This window comes from Electrophorus electricus, chromosome 16, assembly GCF_013358815.1.
Source record: "Electrophorus electricus isolate fEleEle1 chromosome 16, fEleEle1.pri, whole genome shotgun sequence".
Lineage (NCBI taxonomy): Eukaryota > Metazoa > Chordata > Actinopteri > Gymnotiformes > Gymnotidae > Electrophorus > Electrophorus electricus.
This window is the reverse complement of record NC_049550.1, coordinates 5738876-5752278: the sequence shown is the minus strand read 5'-3', so window position 1 is coordinate 5752278 and position 13403 is coordinate 5738876. Positions and strand designations below refer to the sequence as shown.

Here is a 13403-nt window from a genome sequence, read left to right as displayed (position 1 = left end):
ACATAGACCCAGTTAATTCCTTACTCCTTGCTCTCATTGAGATATTGGAGAATGATGTGAGGGTTCTAATGTGCAGGCAGAGCTGTAGGAAAGCAGAAGGTCCTGATTTAGTATCTTCAGGAGCTTTTTCAAATGAGATGCTGATGAACTTGCATCTGTTTTCACTGACATCTTTAACTGCTCCCTTAGGCTTTGTAAGATTCCAGCCTATTTTAAATCTTCCATTATAATTCTGTGTTGAAGAGACATAAATGATTATAGACCTGTAGATTTAACCTTGGTAATAATGAAAGTCTTTGAACATATAATCTGTAAGTACCTATGTATCGTGGTGGAATTGGACTAGTACAATTTGCATACAGGTCAAATCAGTCAGGCAATGGTGATGTATAACTTTGCTTCCATTCCATACTAGTTCACCGAAGGCACCTGCTAGTTATGCTTGAGATAATACTTCTGCATTTAATACAGTAATACCATCAAAATTGTTCAACAAACTAAAGATACTATGGGTTAATCTATTGCCAGTTCACTGAATCTTTGTACAGAACTGGTAACAGGTGTTTAAAATTCATAGTGGGTTATCTAAGGCACAAACTCCACAAAGCTGTGTTTTAGCTCCCATGTCACTCTCCCTGTATCTCTTATAGAGATCTTGTTAAAATTTTCAAATATGTTGATGATAATATGGTTGTTGGACTTATCTTACGTAATGATGTCTGCCTATACGAAGGAGGTGACCTTGCTGGCTGAATAGTGTAGGTCCAAGACCTCTAAAACCAAAGATTTTGTGGTTGACTTGCACAAGAGAGAAATGTCTCCAAGGCCACTGATCATTAGTGGTCATATGGTGGAAATTGTGAATAGGGTCAAGTTGTTTCGGGGCAATCATTTCAGTCTCTGTAAAACAGGAAGAAAATGTGAATTTTATTATTTTAAAAGCCCATCAAGAGCTTTTTTTCTTGCTCCAGATTTAAATATTTGGGGTCTCGAGGCAGAGAATATCACAGTTCTGCAAAGCTATAATAGAAAACATGCATCACTGTGTGGTTTGGAAATAGAGAAAGCTGGTAGAGAACTGATTAGCATCTCTGATATGTACATGAGGAAAAAAGCTATACTGAGTGACCCAGAGCATGCAGCTACCACATTGTTGACCCTCTTTCCATCTTTGAGAAGGCGCAGGGCTATTAAAGCAAGCACCATCAGGTATCTTGGCGGGCACTTAAGGTAAGACGGTTCAAGAACTGACCAGGGCAATGTTTCCCAAAATAATTCTAGTGTTAAGATTATCTTAATTAAGAGAGAGTGTGTTTAATATACTTGCTTTACCATTTAAAGATTATCTTTATTTTACAATGCTTTTGGGAAACCTGGGCCTAACTCATCAGTAACTTAATCTATTACAAAGTGATGAGGATTTATTAATAAATCTTCTTTTGCATTTCACTTTTGCATACTTGAATGTATAACTCATTGTATATAATGCAGTACCTTGTATTATTGCACTTGAGTGTAGAATTCATGTGAACTGTTTATTGTCTCCAGCTCTCATGGTGGTTCCTGTGTCTCCACAGCCTCTATCACTTTCCAGGATGTCACACTTGTTGTGGTTTTCCTTGATTGCAGCTTGGCTGTTTCCCTGGCTGTTGTACTCTGACCACTGCATCTATAGCTTCCAGATCTTATCCAGTTCTGGTACCAGCCCCTGTGATCTAGATTACTTCATCTCTCCATTCACCCAACATCTCTAGCCTCCATTGTTGAACCCATTCTGATCTCAGATCCTACCCTGTCTAATTATACAGTACCTAAAGAGCTCCAGACCTCTGTCTTAAAATACTGTACTTGCTGTTCAGCACTGAAATTCATCAGACCATGCTGTTTCTGTCCCTCCAACACAAGGTGCTGCAACAACAGCAGCATGCTGCCATGCTGCTCCCTTTCCCTAATGTCCCAGAGTTTGCACATTTACAGCATTTTGCAGATGCTTTTATCCAAAGATTACTTTGCCCCTGCACCAGAGCACTGCTAGTGCCAGCCATGATGTTTGGAGCATGAGACTGACACTGAGTTGTGGTCCAACCAGACAGTACACTGTCTGATATCTCTCTCCTACTTCTCTATTGATCTTCTCTGTCCTCCTTGGAAGGGTGTGACATTGAGTTCAGTTTCTCTTGCCTTTATTAATCCTATCCTATCTTGGCACATCAAAACCTACACCTCTACTAAGAATCCCAGTCTCCATTCATTCGGTGCTTCCTGCCTATTGATTGCTAACTGCTAATTCCTTTTTCACTACCTGGTGACTGAGAGTCTGCTGGTCAGCTGTGAGCAGCTCTTACAGTTCTACCTGGAGTTTTGGAGGGTGTTTCCCCAAAATATTTTATGCAGATAGCATGGAGAGTGACTGTATACCCATGTTTGTGGAAATGTCACCAACTATGTAGTGGAGTGGGGGGACATCAGCAGCTGCCTAGGGTCCAATAGGTACTCTGCTGCCTTATTTTGGCCCATTGCCTGTGTTCCTCTAGGAGGGCCATTTCACCATGCCCAGGTAAAATTACTCTCATTACCATCCCATTTCTGTCTATATCCTCCTGTCCTATTCCTGGATATATACTATTGGATATGTACTATTCTTATGTTTTATCCTGGTGCTGTGAAGGCATACGTCTGATCGAGATGAACACTGTCTTAGATATTTGACAATCTCATCTGCACTTTTTGTTTCGTGAATAGGAAAATAAAATCTTCCACTTCTGCAAATGTCCACTGCTGTAACAGACTGACTTGTCTCACTGATACCTGCCCTGTTTGCTATTTTCAAACTTCAAACATTAAAGGAAAGGTAAATTTGCTTTTGAAAACTCTGTCTCTTTTTATAAAGTTGAAACACTGAATAGAATATGGATAGGATAACAGCAAATTTAAAGTACCTAAAAGAGATTGTTTGTTTTCCATTATGCCTATCTTTCAGTCATTTATTTATTCTCTTCACCCCTTTTATCTAGGATATCATCCATGTGTTGGCTCTCGACTGTTTTCCACTGCAATTTTTCCACTGTGTTTTTATTTAATTCCCCCCTTTATCCTTTATTGTTAAACAAATCATTCCTTCAGTGTCTTCTTCCATCCCTCTGGTTTTCCTGGCGAGATGTACTGATGACTGGCCACTGTGTGTGTGTGTGTGTGTGTGTGTGTGTGTGTGTGTGTGTGTGTGTGTGTGTGTGTGTGTGTGTGTGTGTGTGTGTGTGTGTGTGTGTGAGTGCAATAGTCTTAAAATCATTTTTGTATTCGCAAGGTTGAGATGGGCAGGTAAGTGCTGGCACTGGCTCTTATGAATTTCCATTTACTCTCCATGGAGATGGAGGAAAATATTCACAGAGAGCTCTATGTTAGAAATCATTGTATTGGGCAAAGGTGCATGGAGATTTCTTTGTGCAATTAAGCACATTTAGAAAATTTCATTTTTGTTGCCTTTTTACAAATTCTGTAAAGAAAAATATTATTTAGTTCTTTCATTTTAGATTGCATTTATGAAAAAAGCTCCTTATTTTGTCACATGGTGATCATACTTTCCTAATATTTCTTCTTTCCACAGTAAATCTGAGCGTTCATTCTGAATCTGGACATTATCATTTTACTGATAAATCAAAGAGGTAGATGCTGAATGATTTATATGTGGTCTAATACATTTTAAGAAAATCTCTACCTTATTTTTAAAATAAAGATTTCCCATTGACAATATTTGTCCAAGCTTTACAACAAGCATTTTTATTGCTTCAGTTTAGCTGCATTTGGTAAGAACAGCATTAATGCTGAATTGTTGTTATATTTAGCATCTATTTGTTTATCAAATCAATAAGAATGATTTCAAAATAAATGCCAAATTTACACAACATGTTAAAAGTGGTGTAATCATTTATTTATTTATTTTTTGTATATATACATGCATGCTTTCTAAAAGCTCAGTTTGCAGAGTGATAAGATTCAACAGTGTCAGAATTCCCTGCATAATGAAGCATTTCACTGTCAGAAGTGTGAAAGTAGTTGTGATGCTGATGTGAGGTATACAGTCATTTAATGCTGACACTTGCATACACAAAAAGCTGATTTACATTGTTGTCATTTATTTATGTATTTGTTTATTTTATTATTTATTATTATGCACTGTCCCATTCTTTGGTTTAATCTAAAATAAATGCAATGAGTTTGACTTTAAATAATTCAGTGTAACAGGTTTTATATGTTTTATGATATTTCATCTAGCTTCAGTGAAGTACTCATATAGCCTTCTTTCTGTATTGAAATATTTGTTGGAAGGTCTCATCTCAGTTACATATATGTAATATAAAGGATGAGGATTAGGTGTGATTGCCATCCCTGACAACAATGTCATTGGTTAGGGAACTATAGTAGAAAACATAAAAGTACTTTTATTAAAGGAAAACATTTAATTGTTATTTATAAATATGCTTAATTATATTAAATGACATTGCATGCAAATTTTGAAGCTTTTAAAAACACATTTTAAACAAGCTTCAATCCAGTGTTTAGTTTCTCAATCCTATTTAGTTTCCCACTTACTGACCTTTTGCAGGAGCTAAAGGTTGATATCAGGGGCTGAAAAGATCCAGAGTGATTCATACATTGCCCTTCTGTTTTGTTGGTAAGAGTTATTAATAGTATTAATGGAATAATGAAATCATAAGCAAAGTCATTAATCATGTCGTGAATGTCTGACCACGTTAGTAATTTAGATAAAGACTACTTGAGTAGGTCTAGGAAGTTTGAAACAAAAACTTTCAAAATTGCATGAATGGAATAAATCTTTTTTTAAAAGGGCACTTTTTACATGCAGGTTAGGTCTAGGTGTGTCATCAACCTTAACGCGTCTTATTTGCTTTAATGCCTAAAGGTGAGTTAACTTATGTATGACACTTTTTGTGTGTGTGCTATGAAATCCTATTATGTTTCAAAGACAATAGAATGAAGAGCTTAAAATAATTCTAAAAAAGGATGGAAAATTCATATGTATAGATGTTGCACAGCATGAAATGGCTCTTGAAGATAATTTAGTGTGTATAATGGGATACCCTCTCCCAACCCATTTCCTTCATACCCAAAGGCAGAATTTAATTTAATATTGCTATTGCTTTTAATAAGCCATACGTTTGCCCTTGTTAGTGACATTGGTCGGCAAATGGCAGCTGAGACTAATCATCTGAGGGAAGAGACAAGAACCATTGCCCCGCTAAACCTATGAAAAGGTTATTATGGCTTTAACAGCCTTACACAGTTCAGAGTAAACTCTGAAGAGATGATGTCTGCAATCATGTATTATGAATATGTAATACATGAATTGCAGTGGACAAACACTAAAGAGGCATGGACATATAGGCTAAAAGATTAAAAGGTATGCCATATAACATCTCTCCAAAAATGCCGTAGGGACTATCAAGGAGTAGAAAATAAATGTGTATGCCATACTATAACAGCTCATTAAACCCACAGGTGCTCATCTAAACAACTCAGGTGTATTTGCTTAAAAAACAAAAAAGTATATCTACAGTCATTATGGGATATTATTATCAAAAATAATTAAAACCATAGTTAAAATAACAAAATATAAAAGCTTTGTTTACGACTGAGCTGTTGCTACAATCTTCCAACTTGGCATATTTTACTGTCGATATTGTTCAGTGTGAACAAGACACAGTGTGTAACGTAGTCTGAGCATTCCAGTACTCCAGATTTGATCTTAAGGTGGATTTTGATTCATTCCATTTCATATGAAGGAAAACTAATGCTAGCACATTTTACCCACATATTTATGTTTTACACATGTAGTTGATAAATGAGGGAATTCCCAGGGAATGCGGAGCAACAAGATATGGGGAAGGTTCACAGCTGGTTCGAAAGCTAGTGTAGATGGGTGGGGTGCTCTTTTATTCTGTGTTCAGCCTGATGGTAACAGTGTGACCACAGAGCGTTTAATTTAAAACACAACAATTTCACACATTCATTTTCTTAATCACAGCCTTGACAATTTGAAATGGCACTATTGGGATATTTATGGGTATTTTTGGCCTACTGGCAATAAGACTAATGAAAAGAGTTGGTAGGTTTAAGGTATTAGAGACAAGCAGATGAGAACAGGTTTCTCTTTCTCTCTCTCACTCACACACTCACTCACACACACACAAACACGCCACATGTTATATGCTCAGTGTTTTAGAGAGAAGTAATAAAATGAACAGACCAGCAGCATCTGACCCATCCCCCCCAACTGGAGCACTTTGAATTGAGCACACCTCTTCCTTCAGGCATTCACCCTCATGTTAATTGTGACGCGACTCACTCCAAATCTGTTCACTGAACCAGATGGACACTGCAGGAATTAAGCAGGATTTAATTGATTTGTACACAAAAGAACACTAATTTGTACACAAAATCCAAACATTGTTAAAACATAAAACATTGTTTATTATTTATTCCTTGGAATACTACACTACTGCTGCCTTATGAACTGCACAGTATGGTTAAAGAAGAAATCCGGGGTCTTGCTGTAACTTTCCTAGGTTTCGACCCTATAAAGAAGTTTAACTTTCCCAACACACACACAACTACGTTCACAAAATTGTATTCTGTGAACTCTCCTTTGTGTGAAAATGTATACTTAGCTGAGATCTTTTTCAGCTGTAACCTAGTAGTCAAGTTAAAATATCGACCCACAAATCATGTTGCTACTATTATTAGCCAAGCACAGCTTACTCACACCTGCACACATATACAGTATATATACACACAGGTCTGGCACAGAACTGCATTGAAGGAAAAAGAAAAGAAAAAAATCCAGACAGGTGCAAGCAATTCTCTGCACGGAAAATCAAACAGGCATGATGACACGTGATGGAACAGCAGCTGCTGAGCAGAGAACCCACCTCCTCGCATTACCACCGACAACATGCCTCTGTAACAAAGCCAGAGATTACATTCACCTGCTAAGGAACATGGCAAGAACATAGAGGGTGAAGATGGAGAAAAGAAGAGCAATAGAGAAAGAAACAGAAAGAGTGGGAGTGAGAGACAGACAGAGAGAAAGAGAGAGAGAGAGAGAGAGAGAGAGAGAGAGAGAGAGAGAGAGAGAGAGAGAGAGAGAAATGCGGTTAATTCCAGTGAGTACTAATTTTAAAACATGGGAAATATTTACACTCTAGTCTGTGAGAATAACTACAGAAATGGGGTATTTGTAGTTTCTTTCTTTTGTCTTTAACATGATATGGTTTCCATAGGACTAATGACTATATTGGTTAAGTATTTGCTAGCTTTACAGATAAAAGTGCTGTCCACACCACTGACTCACTTCTGTTGTAACATAGGAGACTTCCCTCATCCAAATAGCTGAATGGCTGATAAAGGCAATATATGTTATTAAGCATCTCTTTCCAGAGCAGAGTTCACAGTAATGAAGGCCAACCTTAATGTTCATGGAATACTGATACTATTTCATGTATTAATTTACCAATGTATTTAGTCTGCCACATTAAAATTAAAATGTATGGATCAGACCATGAAAAAAACAGATATAACAAGTTCATGGTTAGCTCTTATAAAATATCGCCACCTTGAGGTAAAATGTAGCAAAGACAAATTTTTCCAAAAGTGAGAATCCTTATTGACTTGACAATACTAGACAATAGTTCTGCTATTCTGCTTTTTAAAATAACTTTATATTTATTTATAGTTAACTGTTGTTGTTTGGGCACATACTGTCCCTATTGGGCTTTTACACATCTGGGTTTGGATACTTATGCAAACAGCATTTTTTTAGTTAGGATTTGTCAGAATATTTAGACATAAAACTAATCACTTTAATTAATTTTGAGTCAGACTTTTAAAATAAAATATGACATCCTAAAATATCAAAGTGTCATTTGATATCCAGCCAAATCTGATGACGTAAGGGGATTGAATACTGTTGCGAAGCACATACACACACACACTACCTTGCAAAAGTAAGTAACCAGATCTTTAAAAGCATTCAACCTATTGTGACTATTACTTGGTACAACCATATTTTTGCCTTATTAAGAATGGGAGTGATTTTCACCTATTCCTGGTAGATCTGCTCCCTATTGTTCAGGTTGGTTGGATGATGATTGTATGCCATAGTTTTCAAATAGTGCCACTGATTCTTGATTGAATTGAAGATCAGGTTTTTGACTTGAACATTCACTTTTGCAACATTGCATTACAGCCTACAACTACTTTAAACTAGGGGTACTCAAAGACCACAACATAAAAACAAGGCAGAGACACAGTCACTTTTCAAAAGGTTTCTCTGTTATGTTTTTTTCATTGTTCATTTTTCTGCATAATGAAGGACGCAAAAGCAAAAACTGATCTATAAATTTCAGGGTGGGCTAAAGCAAAAAAAACAAAAACCAAAAAAACCAAAAACAAAACAAAAGCTCATGATAACTCAAAAAGACAGAAAATAAATAAATAACCAAACAAAACAAAACAAAATACAAAAAAGTGACTCTCTAACAACCCAAGAACAAAAGAAAAGCAAGTCCTAAAAGAAAATGGCACACATACATACAAAATGGTTGACTAAGCCTCACGTTAATTAGTCAGCATTAACAATGCAAGCTTCTATGACAAGTTCACTAGACTTAAAGAAAAAACAGCTATTCACACAACAAAAAATTGCCAAAAAGATACCCACTAACACAGTTGCCATGAGACAGTTCAAATAGTGTGTCCAACTCAGCTCAATCAATCAGGTGCTCGCTTCCTTAGAAGTTTGCGCCTCCAATCAACTTTACAGGTGATGCACTGATGTCTGAGAGGAAGAGTGTGATAGAGAGGTGCTTCTAGAGAAAACAAAAAACAAAAAACAACACTTTTTGAATTTTGGCCCAAATCCTCTTTTTCTCATCTGACCCAAAACCCTTATCCCACAAGCTCCAGACTTACTTTGATGTGTTATTCTTTCCTCAGTAAGGGTTTCTCTGTTGCCACCTTCCCTCAGAGGCCAGTTGAATGTGGATCTCTTGATATCATTGAATGGTGTGTCTTCACTTCTTTCTCAGCCACTAAACTCCTTCAAAGTGGCTGCTGACCTTTCTGCATCTTCCCGTACAAGTTCTCAGGGAAACGTGTACACTGCTGTTAGTACACTCCCTGGAATCTTCTTCAGATACTGTGTGTGTATGTGAAGGTTTTCCCTCCAGATCCTGGGCAGCTGCAGAGATGCTTAACCAGGAATTTTGACACCCCCCCCCCCGCCCCCCCCCCCCCCCGCCCCTCCCATAAAAAAAACCCAATAAAACAAACAAACAAAAACTAGCCTATGCTATAAACAGATGCAAAGTATCTGGAAGGAATAAAAACATTATGGTGTCATCATTGTTGTCCTGGGCACATTTGACTGCCAAGCGCCCCGTGCGCAATGACTTAACTAAAGCCCATTCTGGAATAGATTTGTGCTGTTAAGATATGAAACTAAAATAAAATACGAGATGCTTATGAACAAACTTTTTGCAGGAATTAATGACCGGGACGTTTGTTTGCCTGGCTGATTGAATAATAAGTGGATTATCTTTAAATGAAGGGACGTGTGAATCTTCCTCGTGATGCGACCGACCACTCCTACGCGGATCTAACATGAGATATGCTACACATAAAGGGTTGACCGTTCGATAATTTAAAGGTTTGTTATCTGTGTGCGCTGCCAACGAAGAGTAAGAGATGGGAGACAAGTTTGAGCTGCTTAAGACACCTGTCGAAACCAGCTCACGGCGTCATAAATCGAAAGAGGGAAAACTGCGATTACGCGTCATCTTCTTAGACGCCAGCGAACGAGTTTTCGAGGTCGAGGTAAATTTAAAGTATTTGTCTCTGTATTTCTGTTTACTGTTGACATCATTTTTTCTTTTTTTTGTACATAAAAATGTTATTTTTATTTCCACATAAGCGCTGAAAATGTATAAATGTTAGGGCTAATTTAACAAAAAATTATATACGTATTTGTCAGTGAAATTAATCTACGCACTGCCTTTTCATTGGAATGTGAGGTATACATTATCCATTTATAATGAAAGGAGGTATTGACGTTAACTCTAGCTTTAAATATAGCTTTACTGAAACTCGGAAAGTTTGTCAGTGTGTTCGTAGCTGTTTTGGATTTGCTATGTTTGCCTTGTAGCATTGTTTCCCATTAACCACAGGGTGTGTGCGTGTGTGTGTGTGTGTGTGTGTGTGTGTGTGTGTGTGTGTGTGTGTGTGTGTGTGTGTGTGTGTGTGTGTGTGTGTGTGTGTGCGTGCGTGTGCGTGTGCGCGCGTGCATGTTTCATTATGCCATGGGCACTTTTCGCATCTACACAGAGAAATACACCTGACAGAAAAACAAATCTTGTACGTTACAATAATATTAATACTACTACCTACTTATAATAATAATAATAATAATAATAAGAAGAAGAAGAAGAAGAAGAAGAAGAAGAATGTTTATCAAGTGCTTTTCAAAAAGATATAGTAGATATACAGTATATGTAGTTGTTAGCAAGGATAAAAGGTTTGAAAGCAGGTTGAAAGCAGGGCAGGAGCAGGGGAGAGAGAGAGAGAGAGAGAGAGAGAGGGAGTAGCCATTGGGCATGCGCTTGAATAGAAAATGTGGATGCCTGAACTGGACATGAGCTTGGCTTGGCCCCATTCCAGCCCTGCCTAAGCAAAAGAAGCAATTAGCCAATGATATAGGAAGAGCAGAGAGAAGGATAAAAGACTCATGTATGTTGCCCCAGGGTTTTTAAGCTTTTTTAAAAAATGAAATAAAATACAGCATGAAGCATCTGTCTTTACTGTCCAACAAATGCGGATTTTGTTTTTACTAATATATTGTGCACATTATACTGTGAGAAGAAGCATTTAGAAGGACAGATGGTTGGGGACTTCTATGTATTGCCACTGAAAGGGTGTTTTCTCAGACATAATATCTGATCAAAAATGTGTGCATGAACTACCAGTTTAGGTAATCCTGTGCAAAAATATGCATCCATCAGTCAAGGGGGACTTCGAGTTCAGGTACAACTGTGCTTACCTGTACTGACAATAAGGTAAAAGTTTGTCTGCAAGACAATTACTTTTAAGGGATAATTTGTGATTTTCCCTACACATCTTAAATCAACACATTAGGTAATAATCAAGCCATTCATGAACTGGGTGAGGTGTATAAGAGCAGGGAAAATACAACAGGGACTGGATGAGCCAGATATTTGAACCAGGTATTTGAGAACAGGTACAATATAGAGAACATTTTCCATTTTCTGTTATGTAAGATGCTTTCATGGCTGGTAGAGCCTAGCAGGATGTATGTAATACTCATGAATGCCCACAGCCTTCTAGACATTTAGACTCTGACACGTCATGTTTAATGGTGTACTAGATGTTACAGGATTACCTAAAATCAGTGGTAAACACTGTGCAAGTAACTTACTGACAATTGTGTAAATTGTGCAGTTCAGGTTGAGTTTATTTTGTGTTTGTTTTTGGTTTGTTTGGTTTTTTGCTTGTAAGAAACAACACAGTCTCACTGGAATGGGCATATGGCAGTGATGCAAGTCTAGAAACTGGTTTGTATTATCCAACAATGCAAAGATTCCCATGAAGTTTCAGTGAGAATCTGACACACAGTGGTAAGATATAGGTTAAAATGACTGCACTGAACCTTTTAATTAGTGATTAGAACTGAAGCGTAGTTGAACAATGAAATAAACTAAATCTATTTACAGACAGAATTATACATGCAAAGTTAACATGATTGCCCATATAGTATATTAATTCAGTGAAATGTACTTCAGCTGTTTTCTTTCTTCGGCTAACCATCCTATGCTTCTTTAAATCTCTCTCACAATTCCACCCCCTCCAAACTCTTTACTTCCATCCTTGTCTCTAATTTGGCCTCTGAAAAGATAATGGCAATGTTCCGTTCCCTTCTGTCACAGTAAATATAGGTTTCAGGAATGTTTCCTCTCTCTCTCTCTCTCTCTCTCTCTCTCTCTCTCTCTCTCTCTCTCTCTCTCTCTCTCTCTCTCTCTCTCTCTCTCCCCCACACTCACATGCGAACACACAAACACACAAACACTCATCAGATAACAGCCCTATATATTTTAATGGTGACTAAATAAGGGTTGAGCATCACCCTTGCACACTTAACTGTGCGTGTGGGTGGTTATCGCAGACCTGTTTATATGAGAAAGCTCCAAGACAAAAGCAATACTGCTCAGATTTGCTCAGAATTTTGAGAACAAGGTTGCTGTCTCAGAGAAGAAAATAATATGATGGAGAAACCATTTGCTCTTTAATTTATGTCTTTATGTAATTTGATAAGTAGTTCTATGCTGGACTGTGTCCAAGAATGATTATTCTCATTAACACTAGCCATTAGTTTTGTTGGTTATTAGGGTAATATTATAGTTTGCTGGATTGTAATGAGGAATACATGACAATGTTTATGAGTATTACTGTTTATTTATCTAGTTCATGACATCTTCCCCTTTGCCCAGGGTGAAAAAAAAAATTCTGCTCAGGACAAATATGGGCTGCTATTAGCAAGCTAACCACCACACTTATTATCTTTAACATGAATGATCAGTGATTCTCAGACATTATAACCAAGAATTTTGGGTGAAAAAAAGATGACCTGTCTTTATCTGTCAAGGCTAAAGTCAGGGTCTTTTTTATGAGTCACTACTTACCTATTGCTGAAATGTGCATAAACAGAAAATTCAAGGGACTTCATGTTAACCATTTATTGTCAGCTGTGGCTGTAACTAGAATTTCCAAATGACAGAGTTGACTAATCTTTTGTCACTACGCAGCAGATTAGCAGTCCTCTAGGGTTAGAGGCATTTTTCTCAGCAGTAAGACAGAAGACCATTTAAATTTATTCTATTCAGCTCTGTGAAAAATAGTGTCCAGTGGATAGTAGTCCAGCAAATCTAAGCTTTCTTGTACCATTTTGACCATTATTTTACTTTGTTATACCATTTATTATTTATTATTATGTTATTACAGTTGGTTAAAGTAGATTAAATATGAACATACTATTCCATGCATAATGTCAAATATCTGTATTATAATATATGTGTATATATATATATATATATATATATATAAATACACACACACACAATACACACACACAAATAATAAATACAAAAATGTTTATATATATATATATATATATATATATATATATATATATATATATATATATATATATACATACACACACACACACACACTCACACACACTGTGGTGTGAAAAAGTGTTTGCCCCCTTCCTGATATCTTATTTCTTTGCATTTTTGTCATACTTAAATGTTTCAGAT

General features: G+C 36.9%; 1 protein-coding gene across 1 annotated transcript in view; it reads left to right on the top strand.

The window, feature by feature from the left end:
• The first annotated feature begins 9762 nt into the window (after positions 1-9762).
• LOC113574947 (FERM domain-containing protein 7) overlaps positions 9763-13403 on the top strand; it is a 15443-nt gene continuing 11802 nt past the window's right edge. Inside the window, exon 1 of the mRNA XM_027006182.2 lies at positions 9763-9891. Within this exon, the coding sequence (XP_026861983.1) occupies positions 9763-9891 (129 nt within the window). The remainder of the gene's footprint in view (positions 9892-13403) is intronic.